General features: G+C 40.8%; 2 protein-coding genes across 3 annotated transcripts in view; one reads left to right on the forward strand and one right to left on the reverse strand.

Annotated features, from left to right (window-relative positions):
- LOC109423702 (pseudouridine-5'-phosphate glycosidase) overlaps positions 1 to 23,834 on the forward strand; it is a 520,698-nt gene that overhangs the window by 153,341 nt on the left and 343,523 nt on the right. The gene's annotated exons all lie outside the window — the stretch shown is intronic.
- The window catches only part of LOC109423689 (uncharacterized), a 125,419-nt gene that overhangs the window by 35,035 nt on the left and 66,550 nt on the right, over positions 1 to 23,834 (reverse strand). For both annotated transcript variants that reach the window (XM_029873087.2, XM_029873078.2), the window contains exons 6-7: positions 23,600 to 23,765; positions 10,466 to 10,565 (exon numbers count right to left, since the gene is read on the reverse strand). In XM_029873087.2, the coding sequence (XP_029728947.1) occupies positions 10,466 to 10,565; positions 23,600 to 23,765 (266 nt within the window). The remainder of the gene's footprint in view (positions 1 to 10,465; positions 10,566 to 23,599; positions 23,766 to 23,834) is intronic.

Consider the following 23,834-nt stretch of genomic DNA (forward strand, 5'->3'; position numbering starts at 1 on the left):
TGCTCATGCTCAGAATTCTCCCAAGATTATTTTCGGAAATCCCTCAAGCAATTCCTTTTAATTTTCTTCAGGGATTCTATTTAGAGTTTCCCCAGAAATTCTGACGAGGATTCCTTCAATAGTTTTTCTATGGTACCTTTTGGAATTCTTCAGAGTTTTTTCTGGAACTTTTTAAGCAAATTCTTCTGCGAATCGTCCGAGAATTTCTCCAGTTATTATTTCTAAGATTCCCGCAGGAGTACTTTTCGGTACTCCTTTTGGTACTGAAATGTCTGCTTGATTATTTCCACAAGCTATTGCTCAAGAATCGTCTTACGAACTTCTCCAGGACTTCGCACTGCATTTTCTCCAAGAGTTCATTCCTTTATGTGGCTTCGTGGTCGTACGGCTAGAGTCACCTAGCACTTTGTTGCATCGTTCTGAGGAATGTTGGTTCGATTCCAGCCGCAGCTGTCAGGAAAAGTTTTCGGCTGTGCCACTGGGCGTTGCATGCTTGTCTGTTGTCTAGTGTCGTGCTTCCTAAAAGAGCGTGTAGCTCACTGGAAACATTGATCGTGTCCGTGTCTTCTGAGAAACCCTCAACAGTATTCCAGAAACTTATTCTGGGAATTCCCCAGAAGTTCATTTTCGAAATATCCAGTTATTTCTGGGAATCTTTTTTGAAGAACGGTACCCCGTACTTCTGGGAGCTCCTCCTGGGAATCCGCCAGGAGTTCATTCTGTAAATCCTTCAGTAGATTCTTTTGAAAACCCTTCAGAAGTTCTTGCTGGGAGCCCGAGTGGGAGCAAAACTGGTGTTCATTATAGTGTTCTTCCAGGAGTAATTTCTGGGAATTCTCCTGAAATTGCGTTTGAAAATCTTCCTGGAGTTCTTCTGGAAATTTGGTAGTTTAGCTCTTCCTAGAAATCTTAAAAAGCTTCCAGGTCTCGTTAGGATTTCTTAAAGAGTTTCTTCTGAGCATCCTCTAGGAGCTCCTGGAAAAATCCTTTGACTGTTTTTTCTGGATCCTAGACCAAACTCCTGTAGGAATTCCTTAAGGAGTTTCAGAAAGGTTTCCTGGGAGAAAACACCAGAAGAAATCTTTGAAGGAATCTTTAGGAATCCAACAGCAGGCATTGCTGAAGAAATCCATGGTGGTATTTGGGAGAAATTAACAGATGGAATTTCTAGAGGAATTCCAAAAAGGAATTCCTGGAGGAATCCCTATGTGGAAAGGCTATTGTAATCCACAAGCGGAGTTCCTTAAATCATCTACAGAAGTATTTTCAGGAAGAATTACCAGGAATTGGAGGAATCTCTAGAATGGTTTTTTGGAGAAATAAATCAATAGAAAATTTCATCCTTGCATGGAATTCTGAGAGATTTCAGCATGTGTCGCAAACATTTCTCAAAACTTGTCGAGCAGAATATGATAACGACATTTATTCATTCATTTATCCTTCAATTGACAATGTCTAACCCTACCTACCCACGCCCCTGGTAATTAAAATTAGCACATCTTTTTCGCTCCGGCGGCGGCGGCAGCGACAGCATCGCGCTCCGCCAAAGAGGTCGTCCCATGGATCCGCTTTCATCAGGGCACTTTTCCCATTGTTTCTCATGTGCCCGTTCTGGGGGGCTCGCGCCGCCCATCATCATCATCAGCTGAAATGCGCCCCATGGGGAAGCGGTTGGCTATGGAAAAGATATGGATCGCTTTCCTTATTGTACCTAGTGGGTATGTTGGTTGGTTGTCGCCTGACATGACAGAATCCAACGAACGTTCCAACAAGAGGACAAAAGGCGGGAATGGGAAATGGAACTTTCAAGAAATTATAATCGCCTTCGGTGCTTATGTGACAGCCTTTTCTGCAAGTCGTTGGAGCGAGCGCAAAAAAAAAAATAGACGATGTATTTTGCAAGCACAGCGATTTTTACTTGCACTAATTAGGTTATTATTTTATATTATACTTGTGAAGAGTGTACGTATAGTTTCATGAGAAAAAACTGTGACAGACAGTTCCAGTATGGATTTAAACATTCTAGGGTTGTGTGGCGCAGCGGGTTGGAGCGCACGTTATGGTGGTTGAAATGATCGGGTTCAAAACTAGATTACAGCGATTTAGTATTTTTTATCTTATAACCGTGAAATGGTAGATAAGATTTAATAGATTTGAAATTTATACTGCATATCAAGCTAAGAGCAGATCTTCGCCATTTGGAACGCACGCATGAAGAGAGGTTATTTATCCGATTACATGCTGAATGGGAAAGTAATAGGATACCCTCATTGGACCGTCCACGGTCGGAGGGTAAATTTTGCATGACGTTGGTGTCGTCGGAGTGAGTGTGCGCGTGTATGTTGATAAAGCAATGAGAAAGTAATTACACCAGATTAAATTGCATTCATCGTGCAAGGATGAAGACCGTCGGGTAGCATCGTTGGAGGTTACTGCTGATTGGTGGGAATCGAACCAAATGCCGTGCCGCGCGACGATGGTAAATAATAACATAACACGCTAAAAGCGCTCAGCACTAAAATGTGTAAGATCTATTTTTAAGTGCATGATTTTCAGACCACACAACTGGTTAGGCCGATGATTTTTTTTTCGAAAAAGTTACTAAAGTTTCTTTAGAATTGTGCCGAAATGTTTGAAAGCCCTGCTAAACTTTCTCTTTTAAGATGCCCTGTTAAGATTTTTTATTTAAGAAATTCACTGAACAGTGTAAACTGATTAAACTGCTTAAACGTCACAATCACCAAGGCAATCTTTGATTATTTCATTAGAAATTTCATGAATAATTTCAATCTATCTATATCTATCTATCTATATCTATATCTATATATATATATAAAAATGAGTTTGAAGTCCCTTTGAGGCAACAAAACTCACGAACGGCTGAACCGATCGGGATGACTCTTGCAGGATTTGATTCGTATTCATGGTGGCTGTGTTTATATGAAAAAAAAGTTACGAAAGTCAACTTCAAAGAAGAGCAGTTGTAAAATTACTGAAATTGTTATGAGCGGGGAAGAAATTCAAAAAGATCACAATAAAACCAATCTAGAGTGCGGTGCCAAAATGACTCCCCAGCAATTGTCAAACAATCACAATCAAAATGGCAGTACAACGTCTGCCGGGACAGCTAGCTAGGATAGGATACGTCACGTTGTCAACCGATTTGAGACCATTTTGCTGTCAAACGGAGACCAGTCACTGATTGGTCGAATTTGATATCTGTTTGCTGCGATCAGATTGCTTTGTTGTTGGTTTGGCAGTGTTGCTAGTTTGCAGGTTTAGCATGTAATACCAATACTCAAAATCTTTGTATTTTTATATTCAAGTTTAATAGACTCAAATATGTCGGTTTTCAAATGCAAATCAGCCTAAAGTGACTCCCATATCTGAATATTGATAGAAACCATTGATTTGATACAAAATAATTGAATTTTTGTTATATTTTTCACTATAAATGATATATTCTTCGTTTGAAAGCAATTTTTCTTGCAAGTTATGCTATTCCAATCGCAAATAGTAATTCACGGTGCGAAATGTGCATCCAAATTTCATTCATTAAATTAAAATTGTGTGAAAGATTTTGATTAAAGTAAAGTGGCAGCACTGGATCACGAGACCGAACGAAAAAATAACAAGGCAGGTGAATTTCTGTTGTCACATCCTATCCTAGACAGCTAGTACTCAAATAATCATGACTTACGCAGTGAATATTCCTTTTTATTTTTTTAAGTAAAAGATTCGTTAAAAATAGTTTTCTATAGATAAAGATCTGTGAGCATACAAATACCCCGTAACGTGGGTAGATCACCTTAGAATGGTGCGTTGCGGTGTAAGATCTACCAAATCAAATTTTTATCTTGATATTTACCGTATTTTTAAATATTCCAAGATCAAAGTTTGATGCTCTTTCCCTTGTGTTTTGTAGTATTTGTGTTTCAATGTACTGCTAATTAACATTTTATTTCAGCAGGATTCAGGTAAATGTATCGTACGATATAAATAATATTTTAAAAATATGTAACTGTGGCGAGCGTAGCTTATTTGACGTACGATGTTAATATTATTTTATATTTCAGATTATCAACCGAAGAATCTAGTAATTCAACCAAATGCCAACAATATGACGAGAAAACCAGGATGAATTGGGCATACAACTGATTCGAAGCAGCCTAACAATGGTATGCCTGAACGTTAATCAAGCGTATCCTTTGGAGTTTACCCTTCCACTAACAACACCCTAATTCCCGTGACACCTAGGCCTGAGAGATCGTAGAGTTGTCTACATTTTTCATAGGTGTCCAAAACTAACCATCCTTTCCCATTCCTCAGCAGTCGCAAGGACGTGGCCAGGAAAGTGCTCGACCATTGGAGGATTGCGTCAGTCTTGTCTAAGAGTCAGAGATTAGTCCCAAATCTTTGTGCTTTGGTTCGGACGGGAAGGAGGCAACCCTCATAACAGCGGTCTAGGACTGTACCACCCACAAATTTGTGCGACTCGCTTAATGCTAATGCTAATGCTAATGCTAATGCTAATGCATGATTTTCAGACCACACAAACACAAACATTATACAATTAGCTCGTACAGTCTTCTAGACACGAAATGTCTATATATTTTGGTTCATCAAGTGACCTTGGTGGAAAGTAAGCCTAGCTAGATTAAAATACGAAAATTATAGAAAATTTCACGGTTGTTTGGAGGGAAGAGCTAGTTTTCTGAATGAATAACTGTAACAAATGTTTTGTGTACTCTGAAAATCATGCTCTTATTATATTATGTAGTATTTACACATTTTAGTGTTGAGCGGGTTTAGCGTGATCACCATTACTTAGAAGAAAAAATAACCGATGCAATGGAAGTGCAATCAACTTTCTTCTGATCGTTCCCAGTGGGGCTACGATTGTTGTATGTAGGAAGGTACCACCGGCCGGCTGGCCAGCCAGCCGACGAAGGTGGTGGCTATCAAAGATTTATGTTTACTGTAATCAATTTCGCATTAAAAATAACTCAGCTATTGGTTTTGCGGTGGGCTTTCTCAGGAAAAGGGAAAACCGATGATGGTCTAGCAAGGTTGTTATTGATTTTACGAATGGAATCGTCATTGCCGGGCTTGTGTTGAGAAAAAAAATGTTCTGTGAGGACTATAGAATTGGTATAGCAAAATATGATGTTTATGAAGTTGTTACTGATATTTATTACGCTTGATATTGTAAGCAGTAATTCAAGAAGTATTCTTCCAAGGCCTTATGCTCCGCTAGCAATGATGGTTCTCGTTGTTGCTTGTCCGAAAGATGACTAAAATATAAACGCGCACTGCAACGGCAAAAACTAGCAATATCCAATATCTTACAAAAATACTGATGAGAACTGTTCAATTACATTTTTATTCATCCATCTCCGCCACACACCGTTCTCCTGCACACCGCCGAAGATCGTCCTTAGCTCGCGTCGCTCGTAAACTCCAAGTGCTTGCAGGTCCTCCTCGAGCATAGTCCATGTCTCGTGTCCGTAGAGGACCACCGGTCTTATAAACGTTTTAAATATACATGGTTAATTTGGTGCGTGGGTGAATCTTTTTCGACCGCAGTTTCTTCTGGAGCCCGTAGTAGGCCCGACTTCCGCTGATGATGCGCCTCCGAATTTCAGGGCTCACGTTGTTTTTAGCCGTTAGTAAGGATCCAAGGTAGACGAATTCCTCCACCTCGAAAGTATCCCCGTCTATCGTTACATTATCTCCCAGACGGATCCGGTCTAGGATCCGGTCGTGTTCGGTTCCGCCTACCAGCATGTACTTTGTTTTAGAGGCATTCACCACCAGTCCGACCTTTGCTGCTTCGCGTTTCAGGCGGGTGTACAGCTCTGCCACCGTTCCAAATGTTCTGGCAATAATGTCCATGTCGTCCGCAAAGCACACAAATTGACCGGATTTTGTGAAAATCGTTCCTGTTGAGCCAGGCTCATCGCATCACACCTTCCAGAGCGATATTGGAGAGTAGGCATGAGAGTCCATCACCTTGTCACAGTCCCCGGCGAGATTTGAATGAACTGGATAGTTCACCCGAAATCCTTACGCAGTTTTGCATACCGTCCATCATTACTCTAATCAGTCTAGTCAGCTTCCCAGGAAAGCCGTTTCCGTCCATGATTCTCCATAGCTCTGCGCGGTCGATACTGTCGTATACCGCTTTGAAGTCGATGAACGTTGGGATGCGTTGGGACCTGGTATTCGCGGCATTTCTGGAGGATTTGCCGTACGGTAAAGATCTGGTCCGTTGTCGGCCAACCGTCGATGAAGCCGGCTTGATGACTTCCCACGAACTCATTCGTTTTAGGTGACAGACGACGGAAGATAATCTGGGATAGCACTTTGTGGCAGCATTCAAAATTGTGATCGCTCTGAAGTTCTCACATTCCAAATGGTCGCCTTTCTTGTGAATGGGGCAGATTATCCCTTCCTTCCACTCCTTTGGTAGCTGTTCGGTTTCCCAGATCCTGACTATCAGCCGATGCAGACAGGTGGCCAACTTTTCTGGGCCCATCTTGATGAGTTCAGTTGCGATACCATCCTTACCAGCTGCTTTGTTGGTTTTGAGCAGGTGAATGGCATCCTTAACTTCCCTCAGCGTGGGAGTTGGTTCATTTTCGTCCTCTGCTACACTGGCGTCGTCGTTTTCTCCGTTGCCGTGCCTACGTTCTCCACGCCGTTCAGGTGCTGATCGAAGTGCTGCTTCTACCTTTCGATCACCTCACGTCCATCCGTCAAGAGGCTTCCGTCTTTATCCCTGCATATTTCAGCTCGCAGCACGAAGCCGTTGCGGGATGCGTTGAGCTTCTGATAGAACTTCCATGTTTCTTGGGAACGGCACAGCAGTACCATTTCTTCACACTCCGCTTCTTCCAGGCGGCGCTTTTGCTCCCGAAAGAGGCGAGTCTGCTGTTTCCGCTTCTGTTTGTAACGTTCCACGTTCTGTCGAGTCCCTTGCTGCAGCATTACCGCCCTCGCTGCGTTCTTCTCCTCCAAAACCGTTCTGCACTCTTCGTCGAACCATTCGTTCCGTCGATTCCGTTCCACGTACCCGATGGTGCTCTCGGCTGCGTCGTTGATGGCTGCTTTCACTGTACTCCAGCAGTCCTCTAGAGGGGCCTCATCGAGCTCGCCCTCGTCTGGCAACACGCCCTCGAGATTCTGCGCGTATGCTGAGGCGACATCCGGTTGGTTCAGCGTGTGAAGAATTAGCATTAAGTTAAAATTCACAAATACAAAAAAAAACTAAAAAAAAAGAAACGGTTGCTTCAGTGGCTCTAGGTTGTACCGTGGCGGTCGCCGGTATCGTATATTGTTGATAACGGAGAGTTTTGGGCGCAGTTTGACCATCACCAGATAGTGGTCGGAGTCGATGTTGGCGCCACGATAGGTCCTGACGTCGATAATGTCGGAGAAATGCCGTCCGTCAATCAGAAGGTGGTCGATTTGAGATTCCGTCTGCTGTGGTGATCTCCAGGTGTAACGATAAGGGAGGCTGTGTTGGAAAAAGGTGCTATGAATGGCCATATTTTTGGAGACGGCGAAATCAATGAGTCGTAGGCCGTTTTTGTTCGTCTGCTGGTGGGCGCTGAACTTACCAATCGTCGGTCTGAATTCCTCCTCCTGGCCTACCTGAGCGTTCAAATCACCTATGATGATCTTGAGGTCGTGGCTTGGGCTGCGATCGTACTCGCGTTTGAGCTGCGCGTAAAATGCGTCCTTATCATCATCAGTACTTCCGGAGTGTGGGATGTGCACGTTTATTATGCTGAAGTTGAAGAATCGGCCCTTGATCCTCAACCTGCACATTCTTTCGTCGATCGGCCACCAACCGATCACGCGCCTCTGCATATCACCCATCACGATGAAAGCTGTTCCCAGCTCGCGTGTGTTGCGTAGCTCTGGTAGATGGTATGATTACCTCTAAACGTTCGCACCATGGCACAATGGTCGGAAAAATCCATGCATGGATCCTGTCCAACACACCTCCTGCAGCGCTACGATGCCGAACCCGCGGTCCTTCAGAAGATCGGCGAGTATGCGGGTGCTCCCAATGAAGTTGAGAGATCGGCAGTTCCACGTACCGAGTTTCCAATCGCAAGTCCTTTTTGTTCGCTGGGGTCATTGCCGTTGGTCTCGGTTCGTATTATTATGTTGCTGATTTTCCGTTACAATGGTGTTTTACGGCTGGCTCGTAGGGCCTGACACCAACCCCCTACTTTCCGGAGGACCATAGTGCACAGTTAAGCTTAGAGTCCTTCCCTGGCACTCGGACGTAAATCAGCCACCCCTAACATGGGGATCAGACGCTGTTGTGAGCCGCTCCTCCTGGAGAACAGACGCTCAGGTTTGCCGAAGCAAACCCCCCCCGCCCCTTACCTGTCAGCCTATGACCAAAGTTCCCACCGGGGTTGGTTACCCGATCTTTCCTAAAGTTGCTCATAGTTTCCGGCCGGTACCACGAGGAGGTAGGGATAGGAGTTGCTGGGCAGAGGCTAGTGGATCACAATGGGATCTGAATTGCGCAGCATACCCAGCCTTTACCGTGCCAGTAAGGTAAGGCATATTAAATACACCATGACACATCATTAGACAAATTGAAACTGTGACTTTTTAGAAATTTCTTCCTTCACTTGAAACTTTCCTTAATTAACAGCAATGGCACTGACCAGTCATAATGTAAGCAATCTATCATTGAGCAAAACATAAAAATACACGAGTTCTTGCTCGCGTAAATTCTTGTAAATCCGTTCATCCGTTACAAAAACAATTCCCATGCAACCCGGAGGGCCAGCAAGCTCAACGAACTGAATTAAGTGCCGGCCAAACGGCAACAAACTATTGCCATTACTCTTGGTTTGAATATTTAATCGAAACGATTGTGTACGTTCTAGCTAAGTCTACTTACATATGTAGTACGCACAACTATAGCATGTACCCATCTGGGCATCCATTCGTTTCCACCAACTGAGCAGCAACTGCTAGCTAGCTGCACAGCGTAGTACACATTCATTCATTTCTAATTTGACTTGGTCTACCGCATTGCTTAGGCCTATTGCAAGAGAAAGCGAGCGGTACAAGCTTTACGAAGCTTTACGTACAAGCGGTAGGAACGGTTTGAACACGATGTATTATCCTTTAGCCTAGGGCATGGACCTTCCTCACTGTACCTTCATAGGCAGGGTTTCCATAGGCAAACTACACAGTACACATAGGTACATATTATAGGGTGATGAGGGGTAATGGTTACGGCTTTGTTAAATTTTCCAACTCAAGCTTTAACAAAAGCTTTTCCCGAGTTATGTATGATTTTTTATAGTTATCAAAGTTGAAAATTAGTTAAGATTACAGCGAAATATGGAAAATGATTTGAAGATACAAAGAAGTGAGCAAAAGAAGCAGGAAAGATACAAAGTAGGGAGAAAAGGACGGGCTATGGATTGAACCCAGGACCTTCTGGGCGGTTAGACAACCAAGCCAAACCTAGTTTAAGCCTCAATCACGTAGTGCGCTTAACTTAAGTCGAACATTATTATTTCTAATGATCGATTAATTAAAACCCCAAAACCTCACAACAAAGTTTCATCCCACTCTACTCTACACTTCAGTTACCCAGTTGGTGCGGTAGTTACTACTCCTAACTCGTTGTCAGTGTGACTAGCATGTAAATTACAGTTCATTGCTAATGGTTTCTGAAACTACGCTGCTTGTGGCTTTCACTACGCTGCTATTGGGAAGCGTTCTACTCACTGCTGAGTCGACGACCGAACAAGCCAACAACGGACGACGACGACGTCGTCGGGATGATGACGGTTCAATCGGACTCGGTCGGATGGGAACCGATATCAAGCTTGGATATTGCCAGTGCTAGGCTAGCCTGTTTAAAGCGACCTTAGAATAGTAAATAACGATTACAAGAACATCTTGTAACAACTTGTATTAATTCTCTTCTATGAAGTTCGTCAAATTTTTCTTATTTTCAACCAGAAGGACACTCCACTATTCTAATAGATCAAATAAAAAAAATAAAGCATGACAGTTTTCATGGTTGTCCTGATGCTCAGTAGTCTTTCAATCGTCGCACACAGCCCATTACCAGTTAACCAAAATGCAAAGCAATTTACGCTCGAATTCGCTTTTGCACAAAATAAATCAGATTCCAAGCGTTGCCAAGTTCCGTACTCCCACCAACCGACGACATCTAACAGCAGGGAGTTTGTCAAAAAGTTTACAACTCTAGCCCGGAAGTTGTTGCGGTTCCAGCGTTGATGACGGCGTCGAGGACGATGATGCTGATGATGCCAGTAGCAGCAGAGTTTTATCCGCAGAGGAAAGCACCACCATCCTCCCCCAGAGGTTGACCATTTTGAATATTCATGCCCTCCACCACTGACTGGATTATATCGGAAAATCAAGGGTAAATACTGGAGGATATACTCACTTGTGGTCCAGTGACGCCGCAGCATCGTCCTTCGCTCTGCAACCGATCCCAGAGATCGGTTAATTCGATTGAATTTCCATATTCATTGGCTAGACGAGATCTGTAGGGAAAAGGAACAGAAAAAATGAATCGAGAAAATTGGTTAGCATTCTGCTGCGCTGCTGTCGAGATATGAGGGAGGAACTATGTTGGAGGTTTGCTGTTTGCTCTCGTTTATGAGGATAACGGTATATTGATTCAGTTCGGTGGTGACCTCGACTAGATTAGTATCTTATAAATCGATAACACGGACGTGCACAGGGGGCTTGAGAGGGATTTTAACTGGTAACTCAAGGTACAATTTTAAATCTACTATGTATGTTTTAAAGTAGTGTTATATACAAATAAATAGCAGACTTTTCGTATCCTCTATGAAGAATACCCTCTTCGAATGAGTGTAATCAGTTTTGTACCTTCTAATTCTACCCTGTTATGGTTATTGCTTATCGTTTGACAGATGCGCGTATTTCGACTACCACTTTTAATCTTCCACAGTTGATAACTAACACTGAGGAAGATTACAAGGAGTAGTCGAAATACACGTATCTGTCAAAGGATAAGCATGACAGGGGGGAATTGAAAGGTTCAAAACTGATTAGGGTAAGTGTGCCCATCGTTGTGGTTATAGTGTAAGTTAATTAAAAGAAAAATGATCGTACTACCTAATGATGGGTTTCAAAACGTTAGTCGGTAGTTTTCTATCCAAATTTGCTTTGAAAAATAAAAAAAACTATCGTATCCTTCTGTTTTCGATAAAAAATCGTTTGCACCAACATTAGGGACACTAGGAGGTAAAATATAACTTTGGTTCTTAATGTTGCGCTATCTCATTGAATTCATATGGGATTTTGGAGGATATGAACACTACTATGTACAACAATAGGAACACATCAGCAAAAATATTACGGAAATTAAAAAAAAATAGGTTTAAGGACAAATATTAGGCACACAAATGGTGCAATCTTATAATTGAAGCATAATACATCTGCTATAATAATAATACAAAATGCCTTATGGTAAGCAATTCAGTCCAAAATGTCCTTGAATGATTCATCTTTCTGGGAATTTTTTCATTAGATTCCACTTCTGAAAGTTCCGAGATTTCTCTTGGAATTGACGATTTTTTCCTGGATTCCTCAAGAAGTTCATCATGGTGTTTCTCATTAAATTCCTTCTGAGATGTCTGCAGCAGTTCTTTCTAGGATTGATCCAGGAGATCTTTCCTGAATTTCATCAAGAATTCCCAGCGGTGGTTTTCGTTTGCTCTTTTCGGGATAACTCCAGGAGCTTTTTCTAGAATTCCTTCATAAATTTCTTCCATACTTTCTTCTGGGATTCCTTCAGGATTTCTCCGGAGATCATACCAAAAGTTCCTCTCAGGAATTTCCTCTGGAATTATTTCAGGTTTCCTCCAGAAGTTCTCTCCGGGATGGCTTAAGACCCAAGTAACACACTTGTCACAGAAAAGACACAGCGGCGCAGGTTTTTGTTGTGCATAAGTCAGTCTAGCTTATTTATAACAAACAAATACTCACTTGCTAGAAGTAAGTCACAGTGACTACTGAGCCTGCTCCGCCGTGACTTCTCTGTGACAAGTGTGTTACTTGGGGAAGTTCCATCTAGGCATTCTCTCAGAAATTTTAAGAATTCGTCCAGGAAAAACTTCTTGGGGGATTCCTCCTAGAACTTGTTTAGTTTAGGAACTCCTTCCGGAATTACTTAGGGATCGCATCCTGGCGTTCCTTCTCCATTCCCCATTTTTTTTTTCAAGGAATATCTCCAGCAGTTCCAAAAGGAACCCCTTTTCCGGAAGGAATCATTATAGCAATTTTGGAAGGAATTCCAAATCACACAAATAATTCCTCAGGGATTCCTGGAACCTTTTTAGGAATTTCAGGAAATAAAATTCCTGGAAGAATCACAGAAGGAATTTCTGAAGCAATCCTGGATAGACCCATGAGGAAATATCAATTGAATCATTCATATAAAATCACGCTGGAGTTTTTCAGAGTCAACTTGGAATTTCCCCAGAATTTCAAGAAACTCCTTGAAGGTTTGAAACTCAGCAAATCTTGGAGGAACTCCAGGAGGTATCCATAAAGGAACTCCTTAAGGAATCCTCGAAAAAGCTTCTGGAGGCATCTAAGAAAGGCTCCTTGAAGAATTTCAAAAAGAACCCCTTAAAAAACAATGACGAAATTTTTGAAGAACTACCAGATGGAACTGCTGGAGGAATTCTTGACTAATCTAAGAAAAAAACTTCTTGTGGATTCCCAGTGGATTCTTGTGGATATACGACTGCAGTAATTTCAGCAGGAACTCCTGTGGGTCACTCTGCAGCAACCGAATTCACTGGAATTTTTTACTAACTGAAGCTTACCCAAGCCCATGGCTGTAATGCATATATAAAAAATAATAATAAACGGCATTTTTAGAATGATGGAGATTTCATGTGTACAGGGGATGGCCAAAATGCTTGGGATAGGCAACTTTTATTTCTCCCACAAAAAAATTCAACATGCTGTAACTTTTTATAGAGTGCATAAAAAAATCTCAAATTTTGACTGCTTGTCAACCTATTATATGTGCATCATTGGTACAAATTTGGGCTTGATTGATTAATGTTTCGCAAAGTTAGAGCCGTTCGGGTAAAACACTATTTTTAAGACAACTCATTTTTGAGCTGTCATATCTCGGATACCGATCGAATTGAATGAATTTTTTAACGTTTATCAATAATATATTGATACTTAATACGACGTTATAAAATATAATATTTTCTCACGGCGAATTATGTTATACCGGGTTGGAATTTTGACCCATATAGAAGAAAATAGGTCGAATTTACAATACCACACAAAAATTACGAAATGTGTTCTTCCTTCAATCTAAATAGGCTCCAATATATCTGATTAGAGATAACTTGAGAGCAGAAGTGGAAAATCTTTGGATATCAACACTAAAATTTAATGACATTGATGTAAAAAAATACATTATTTCGAGAAAAATCCAAAAATTGTCAATCCATGATAACTTTTTTCAACGTTTAAAAAGTACCTATGTTTTAATAGTTTATGAAGCATTTGCATATTGTTAGTGTACGTTCAAAATTTAATTCAATTCGGTTCACTGGTTTCCGAGATATGACAGCTCAAAAATGAGTTGTCTAAAAAATAGTGTTTTACCCGAACGGTTCTAACTTTGCGAAACATTAATCAATCGATCCCAAATTTGTACCAATGATGCACATATAATAGGTTGACAAGCAGTCAAAATTTGAGATTTTTTGATGCACTCTATGAAAAGTTATAGTGAAATTATTTGCGAGAGAAAAAAAAGTTGCCCATCCCAAACATTTTGGCCATCCCCTGTATATGAGCACATACAGTGTATCAAACAATTGTCCGTACAGCAAATTTTTGGTCAAAATAATTTTTCATTCAAGTGTTTATAACTTTTTATACGTTAATCAAAAACTTCGAAATTTTGACCAATCATGAATCATATGTTAATGCTCCATTGGTGAAATTTTGAGTGAGATCGAATAAGTTTTCTGAAAGTTATAGAACTTTTAGTTAAAATGTTTAAGATTTTTGAACAAATTTTTCAAACATTATTTCTCAATATGTACTCGATGAAACTTTTTATTTTTTTTTGTGTTACAGCTTAAACCTAAAGCTTTTATATGCAGCTACGTTTGAGGTTTTATATTCACTACAAAAAATATGAAAAATGTGCTTATGTAGTTGACGATATTTTAAAAAATTACCATATTATGCACATATAATCTGCAAAACGTTTTCCACCAATAAAAGTGCATTAACTGAACGAAAAATGCATAGGACCTACTCTTCATATGTTGTTTAGTAGATCCTGTATAAAAATATTACATTAAGAGAGTATAAAAAAAGATGAAAACGCTTGGCACTTTTATTGATCAAAATATGATAAATTTCCAAATAATACTCTGAACATATACAGCATTTTCATATTTTTGTAGTGAATTTAAAACCTCAAACGAAGTTTCATATTAGGTTTAAGCTGTAACACAAAAAAAAAAATTGAAAAAGTTACATCGAGTACATTTCGATGTACGTTTAAAAATGTGATCAAAAATCTTAAGTTCTGAAAGTTCTATAACTTTCAGAAAACTTATTCGATCTAACTCAAAATTTTACCAATGGAGCTTCAATATAAGGTTTATGATTGGTCAAAATTTCAGCGTTTTTGATTGACGTATAAAAAAGTTATAAACATTTGAATGAAAAATTATTTTGACCAAAAAAATGCTGTACGGACAATTGTTTGATAATCTCTCTCTCTCTCTTCTTGGCGTAACGTCCTCACTGGGACAAAGCCTGCTTCTCAGCTTAGTGTTCAATGAGCACTTCCACAGTTTTTAACTGAGAGCTTCCTCTGCCAACGACCATTTTGCATGTGTATATCGTGTGGCAGGCACGAAGATACTATATGCCCAAGGAAGTCAAGGAAATTTCCTTTACGAAAAGATTCTGGACCGACCGGGAATCGAACCCGTCACCCTCAGCATGGTCATGCTGAATACCCGTGCGTTTACCGCCTCGGCTATATGGGCCCCTGTAACTTGAAATTTTGAAAAAAAAGATGTGTTTTGTAAAATAAGTAAGCTTTCGTTAAAAAATATGAAAAGTATAGTCGTTGTGGTCCAACTTTGTGAAAATTATAAAAAAAAACTGATATTTTTTTTCATTTTTTCACATTAAAGTTTACTCGCGATTTTATTTTCTAAAAGCTAGAACTAATAATCTTTTTATTTGTGAAAAAAGATTGCAAATGACGGTTAAAATATGTGTTTTTGTGTACCATCCCATTTTTTAAATAGCCAATGGCGAAACAGAACACGGCGGGTCCAATTATTTCTGGTAAACATCATTCCTACCGAATTTGAGCAATATCGGAGCACTTTGGTTTTCGAGTCTTTTCTTTTTTCATGGAATGGCTGAAAAGTTAGACCAATTAATGCTTGTACAGTGATCGAATGTCTATCACTGTCTAGCCGAGGCCCAACAATTTTCAAAAGAATGGCTGGAAACTCATACAAAAGATTTTATGATAAAACTTTTTAATCGTAGGGATGGTATATCTAGTACTGTTTTATGAAAAGGTGATACATCACACTTACTTATACACTGAGACAAAATTGAGGTATAAACCTCTCTAATGTCATTTTTTGCCTAAACATTTGTTTAGCCGAGGTAAATGAAAAATTGCTTTTCAATAGAATTTTTGCAATTTCGGGAGTATGTTTCGAGCATATACCCAGTGCCGGATTTGGGCTTCGGGGGGCCCGGGGCAAACCCTATAAAGTGGGCCCCCAAAAGCAGGATTTTGAAGATTTTTAAACTTTTTGTTTTCAATGTTGTTCGTATTTTTTATATTTTTAATGTTTTTTTTTTTGCGATTCAGGAAAAACACTAAGTCACACAACTATTTTGTTCATTCAAATTATTATTTTATCATTTATTTTGCATTATTTTCAATGATATTGTATTATTGTAGGAAATATTCAGGCCGAATATTACTTCCTACCGATGTCCTATAAAAGTGTACTTTCAACAATGCAGTTCTCAAAAAATGACGACATATTATTCAAAAAAAGAAAAAAAACGAACATTTATTTTAATATTTTTGCTAAATCATCAAGATACTACATTCAAATTGACAGCGTAAATGACATATTATTCAGATAGGTATTACATATATTTTAAACATTCATTCGAATTCATAAGACTTATGCAAATTCTAGAACCTAGCGTTCATTTTAATACCTAGGAATGTGGAGAAGTTTTCATTAGGATTGCAATATTCTACGAGTATTTTAAGATTCTGATTGAACAAAGTTAGTACGTCAAGGAGCAACATTGACAATAAATTCTTAAAAAATAACAGTGAAACAGATGTGTAAACCCACTGTTCCGAGATGTTTCTTGAAACTAAATTTTCAAAACTAACCCGAATTTAACAGGAATCATTATCTTCTATTTCCCATGATAACATCTGTCCTCAATGAACTTGTGCAGATGGATATTAAGTAGTTGTTTTCAGAATTATACGATCATATTCTGAAATCAATAGATTACAAGTATTGTTTAAGATCTTTTAACGTACTCTGTTTAGAGACGCTTTTGTGTAGTAATTTTAACATAAATAAGTTCATAAATATTTTTTCCTTCTGATCTCAACAAGAACTTTCAAATGGGTTTTGGAAATACTCGCGTATACCAAAATAAATAAAAAACATCGTTTCACTAAATTGTTGAATACTGTATTATATTTCTAGAGCTGAATTTGCTGCAATCAAGCAGCCTCAAAACAATTGAATTGTTAAGCAATTAAAATACTGTTTTTCAGTTTTTTTTCTGTTCGGGTGAGCCACTGCGACCAGTATTTAGATCTTTTGTGGCATTACCCGTATCCTTAGTATTTAGTGCATGTCGTACTACTCCATTGTCATTGAGTGGCAATGAAGCATCGATTTCTGTACAGTTCCTGTTTTGTTATCCCAGAGGTGCAAGAAATAGATTGCGATAAAAAGGTCCCGTTATCATAGAGATTTAAATTCCAGTGAAAGAGCGCCCCTAATCAAACACAATCTAGTTGAATTCTGAGAAAAACAAAACGGTGGTACTGATATTTATCCATGCATCGGAACTCTAGCCCCATCCATGTCTTGCTGCTAGTTTAGTCCCAGGACAACAAAGAAAAACCCGGGACTTTAGGCTAGTTGCAAAACTGTGTCAAATTAGAGAATGTGTTCTACAATAAGAATGCACGTGAGTCCTTGAACTACCAGAACTTAACAGTCCTTGATAGGTTAGTACGCAATTAGATACGTAAAGCATGTTTGTTTTCCTAACATCAAGTGTAGTCTCGGGTGGGCAAAGTCCGATTCATTAACTATCAGCAAGGCAGAATAAATGCAATTTTAGAAAGTTTAATCAAAAGATCAATTTTTTTTTTTTCAAAACATAAATTGACAAAACAGTCTTACGACTTTAGAATTGCAGCTTAAACCAAAAAAAAAAGCAATCCTACCAAAACTTTTAATCCAATCTGCAAATACAGTGACCCCACAATTTATGAATCGGCAAAAATGACCACAGTTTATGGATCACTCATTTGATTAACATGGTGATTCATAAATAGTGTACAAAATTAAGGTGATTCATCGGTGTGGGGTCACTGTAGTTCCAGTGCTCTCAAAATTATGAAATTTTGGATTTCGATTTCACATTATAAACAATCTGGATACCCTTGAAGAACCCAATTATAACAACTCTAGGACATACAATAAATATGATCGTCTTTGCTGTGCATTTTTATGGATTCGTTGAGCAAAATATATAGTGCTTATAGATTCTTGGGGGGCCCCTCTAATCGGGGGGCCCGGGGCACTTGCCCCCTTTGCCCCCCCTTAAATCCGGGCCTGCATATACCCCAAGGCATTTAGTTTATGACGTGTTAAATATTACAAAAAAATGTATCGATAAAGAGAAACGATGATAGATGAATTTATTCAAGGAAAATTCTTTCTGTAAACACTTAAATGTAAGCTAGATTAGTTGTTTTGTAAATATGGCACAGAGTTATTGTTGCAAATCTTTAAATTATTGCATGAAAAGTCGTGAGAAAATAAGGTATATAGGTTTTCGGTTGGTTAACCGTCATGTGGCCGGCAAACTTTTTGCTTTTTTCTACACCGTGTATTTTACATGGGTGCTGGGTACCCGGGTACCCTGCCGGCCACATAAGGGTTAAACATCAAAATGGGCTGCAAAATGATGAGTTGAAAAGGAGAGCGTCCCACATAGCTCTGGTCCTCACAAGTTCCTACCCCATGCTTCCACGGGTCGCGCGCTGACAAAGACCGCCAGCTAAGAGCTGTGTGCTTAACTGGTAGTGCAGCCTGGGCACTGTTGTCCTTCTGACTTCAGCTAGATTGAGGAGGTACGTCTCGAACGTTTGTTCACCAAGGAGGTGCGGCTCAAACAGCGTCTGTACTAGCATCCAGCGGCTGAGTATGAAATGCTCCTCCACTAGAAGCTATACCTAAGGTGGCTGTCCCACCACAGTGGATATGGGACCTTAGGCCAACAACCTACTGTTTACGAAATCCAAAAACCGTTACAGAAACCGAAAATGAAAGATTACAAACTGATTCAATGGCAACGACTTTTAGCGCGAAAAAACGGACAATAATTGGAACTTGGAATGTAATTAGCCCTAGCCTAGCAGGGTAAACTGGTACAACTAGCCAATGAGGCATGCCGTAAGAAGCTTGAGATCCTAGGACTGAGCGAAGTCCGTTGGCTGACCTTCAGAGAACACAGATTGGCGTCGGGTCAAATTCTGCTATACTTTGGCCTACGAGGTGAACACGCTCCTCGCCACCGTGGAGTTGGTTTCCTGCTCAGCGCTCACGCCCACGCTGCGCTAATGAAGTGGGAACTCATTAATGAGAGGATAATTGTTGCCAAATTCAGAACACGGGTTCCTTACCGTGATCCAATGTTACGCGCCAACCGATGCTGCCGAAAGGCAAGGCAAAGAGAACTTTTACAGCCAACTGAATGCTGTCGTGGACAAGATTCCGAAAGGTATTTTATCAAGATCCTCATAGACGACTTCAACGCGAAGGTTGGTTCCAACAACTCGGACTATGAGCACGTCATGGGACGCCATGGTCTCGTAGAATTGAGCGAAAACAGAAAGCTGTTTGCAGAGTTTTGTGGCAACAATGACATGGCGATTGGGGGATCGCTCTTTCCTCATCGATCAGTGCACAACGTGACATGGATTTCCCGCGATGGTGTTACGGAAAATCAAACCGATCACATCTGCATCAGCCGAAAATGGAGACGAGGCCTTCTTGATGTGCGGAACAAACGTAGCACCGATATTCCATCATCTCATAATTGGCGAGATCCGACTGCGCATTGCCATCGACAGGAGGAGAAAATCAGGCGCCGGTTCAACACACGCCGACTGGAAGACGCTGCGGTGAAAAGGTCCTTTGTCGAGGAGCTCGAGAACCGTGCTGCGGATATTCCAGAAGGTGGAAGCGTAGAAGATCAATGGAGCACCATCAAGAACGCCTTCATCGACTCCGGCGAGAATGATTTGGGTGAGCAGTGAATCACATATGACACCTGGAGGAAGATAGAGGAGCGAAGGAACGCAAAAGCCACGATAGAGCGAGCGAAAACACGAGGAGCCAAAACCGTAGCCCGTCAGCGCTATTCGACTCTCGAGAAACGCTTATGTAGACGGGACAAAAGAGCGTGGGCGGACTCCCTAGCCGACGAAGGCGAGAAAGCCTTCGATATCAGTCTCCTCTACGATGTTTCACGTCGCCTTAGTGGAACCAAGATGAATGCTACGATACCGGTGAAAGACACGTCTGACAGTTACTGACCGACCCGGCTGACCAGTTGAAACGCTGGTTCAAGCACTTTGGAAACCTTTTTCAAGTGTCGGCCATGCTATCAACACCTCAGCATGATCAGCCAAGGGTACGACGCATTATCCGTGTCAACATCGAAGCTCCATCAGTGCAGAAGATAGAAACAGCCATCCATAGCATGAAATCGAACAGGGCCCCAGGGGTCGATCGCATATCAGCTGAGATGTTCAAAGCTGACCCCGTTGTATCCGCACAACTACTGAATCAATTATTCTGCAAAATATGGGAAACCGCGACATTTCCGGCCGACTGGATGCAAGGCGTCTTAGTAAAGGGACCCAAAATAGGTGACCTTACTGTAAACGATAATGGGATTGTTCAGTGAATAAAATTTTGCTTTTTTCTATAGCCTAATCGAAAGACCTCATTTTTCTGAGTAATACGTGATTTTATTAGATTCCAATACCTTTGTTTTGATGGTGAAACTAACAAAACAGTTTTAGTTTGTGTGGATAGAAAGACAGTTCAATCAATAAAGTGACAGTTCGACCCAAACAATAAAATTCCCCCATACAAACTTTAAGTGCATTTTAAAAATAGTTCCCGGACTCCAAAAAATATGAAATTTTGGATTTCGACTAATTTTTTGGGTGGAGAATTCGATTATGAAATAATCCAGGTACCCCTGAAGAACCCAATTGGCAGAACATCATGTTACTGTGTATCGTTCTCAAAGTCCTCGCAAGTGATCCTTGACCGGATACAGGAGAAGACTGACGCAACTCTCCGACGGCAGCAAGCTGGATTCCGTGCCGGACGATCCTGTGTGGATCACATTGTCACGCTCCGTATCATTCTGAAGCATATCAATGAATTAAAAGAGTTTCTTTACCTGGTGTTCATTGATTACGGAAAAGGTTTCGACCATCTCAATCACGGAAACATGTGGGAAGCCCTCAGGCGCAAGGGTCTTCCTGAGATAATCATCGGCCTCGCTGTGCTTCACGACATTTTCGTACAGTGCAGAGTACTGCACAACGATGTTTTGTCCGATCCCATCCGGGTCGTTGCTGGAATGAGGCAAGGATGTATACTATCATCGATACTGTTCCTCATCGTAATCGACGAGATCCTGGTAACTGCGATTGACCGTGAACTAAATAGTGGATTGCTGTGGCAGCCCATTACTATGGAGCACCTAAATGACTTCGAATTGGCTGATGACGTTATTGCATTTTTTCTGAATGATTAGACTACTGTGAAAATATTTTTTGCACAGTGATTATTTGCACACCTCACTGAAGACCTGCGTTACCTCACGGTTACCCCGACAACGACTTTTCTCCTCATTGTTTTTATTTTGTGTCCAAACGTTTGATGAGTTGAATCGTTCTGATCAGTGTCATCTGGATATGCCTAGTACAGATAAAATTGCAATAAAACCGGCTAGGAAATGCGGATCAATCGGACCTCATGGTTCCGAGACTAGGGGATTGAGGGGAACCCAAGGGGCTAGTCGCTTGGAACATTGTGCCAAGAGGTGCCAAGCACACCATCTTATACGCTGTGTGGCACACCGAGGCACTCTGAGGCACAATTTTGACACTTGAGTTTGGGTGAAAAAACTAGGCAACCATGTGCATTTGACCTGCAAAATGAAAACAAACAGTTGGTTGTCTTGGTAGTTGCCAAGCAAAATCTGAATCATCAAGCAGTGGCACTTCGGGGCACACTGAGGCACAATTCAATACCCGTTGGCACACTGAAAATAATTGGCACAAGTAAAGATGTGCTCAGCGACTCCCCCTTGGGGGAACCTGAGATTATGTTTGGTGAACCGGTGAACCAGTAAGGTGATTCCAGAAAACATGTGGAGATTGCCGTGACCAGAAACAATCTGGGAGTCAACGAACTGCAGTTAAATTGAAAAGAAAGCTGCGGATTGATTAACAAAGTAACAAAAAGACCTGTAGATAGAAAAGGAGCAATTTGGAAAACAAAAACAGCTTTGGGTCGGGCACCATTAGGAAAAGCTGGTTGATTCAATGTGATGAAAATGCGAATTGGAGTGTTTCAAAAGAGATAATTCTACAGCACGGGGCATAGAAACTGTCTTCTTTGAGCAGGAAATGATAAATTTTCCGGTTTTATAAACTAGCGTGCTTCAGATCCCGCATTGCACGTTTCAATCTAGTCTAGTTTGGAAGGTCAACGCATCTCTTTATGCATAAAATACTTTTTGATCTACCGGTTCGAACCGTCTGTGTTTTAGACCTCGCCCTGCAGTTGCGTTTATTGGTTCGACTCACTTCTGTTGGTGAAATGTCACATTTTGAAGCATACGCCTACTGATATTAGTGAGTGTGCAATTTTCATCTCACTGAATATAAACTGCACTAGAGTCTAGAAATTCATGCAATCGTCAATACTCTCCAAGCTCAACGGCGCTCTACGCAGAGCAAGCTCGATGATCTTGCCAATCGCTCCTCAGCGGCAGGTCTTACCAATTAACGTCAACAAGACTAAATCGTTGGATGTAAACACGGTCAACTCTTCCAGCTTTACGGTAGCTGGGCAATCAGTGGAGAATGTTGAAAGCTTCCAATATCTTGGTAGCTAAATGGTGGCCGATGGCGGCACCAAGATCGACATTGGTACACGGATCAAGAAGGCGAGGGTAGCCTTTGCGAGTTTTAGAAGTATTTGGAAAACATCCAGTTCAGTTGACGCACCAAAATCCGAATGTTTAACTTGAAAGTGAAATCTGTGCTGCTATACGCCAGTGAAACCTGGTGTTTATCAGCGAAGGCTGCAGGTCTTCATCAATAGATGCCTGCGGTATATAATTCGTGCATGGTGGCCTCACAATTGGATCTCCAACGTGGAACTCCATCGTCGATGTCATCAAAAGCCGATAGCGACAGAAATTCGGGATAGAAGTGGAGGTGGGTCTGCCACACTCTACCCAGCAGGACATCGCAGCATAGGCCAGACCCAGGGGCTCATGGCGGCACAGCCTCAACAACGAAATAAAGCAAGTCGACAGAAATTTGACCTGGACACTGGTCAAGGCGATGGCTGACAATCGCCCAGGATGGAGATCTTTCAATTCGGCCTTCTGCACCACCGTGGGTGCCCAGAACTGAAACGTTCCCGAGTAGTACTCATGTCTTACATGAGTTTATGTAACTCTTGTCAGACTTAATTGAACAAACTCTTTCCGTGTTATATTTTTTTGAAGGAGAAAATTTGTTTTTTTCATACTTGTTTTCTAAAAGTTAGGTAAGCAAAAATAATTAAGTATTGACTTAGAAGTAAATGAATTACGAAATCTTGTCCATGCACAAAATCTCAATTAAATTGGAACATATCTAGTTAAAAATGGCGTGTTATTCGTGTTTTGCTCTATATTTAGTTTAAGAATTTCATGAGGGTTACTTACAAAACCCTGCGCACATTATTGTATTGTTAGTTATGATTGTTGCCTTCTTCCGAAGCTAGTCAAAGTGATACCAATCTCAGTGGGCACCGAAAATGATTGCGAATAACATACAAATTTATGGTTTGATCGTTTGACTCTAGCAACTCCAACATGATCCCAATCTATAAATTTGCCATATTCCGGTTTATGGTGAGTATATGTATGCACTTACTTCAGCATCGGTTGCAGGTCGTGCATCACCTTGTCGAACTTGAACATCCAAAATATGCCCAACATGGCGTCCCCTATTAACAATACGAGTAAAAGCAACCAGTAAGCGTTTAATAATTTCTCCGATAGTCGTAAGGCACCAAGACACCCTATCAGTTGTAAGAAACCTGCGAATTGGAAAAGAAATATCAATTAGTAAGATTGTTAGAACCTCTAGGCTCTAGGCACTAACTAAC

The sequence above is a fragment of the Aedes albopictus genome, chromosome 3, assembly GCF_035046485.1.
Source record: "Aedes albopictus strain Foshan chromosome 3, AalbF5, whole genome shotgun sequence".
Taxonomy (NCBI): Eukaryota; Metazoa; Arthropoda; class Insecta; order Diptera; family Culicidae; genus Aedes; species Aedes albopictus.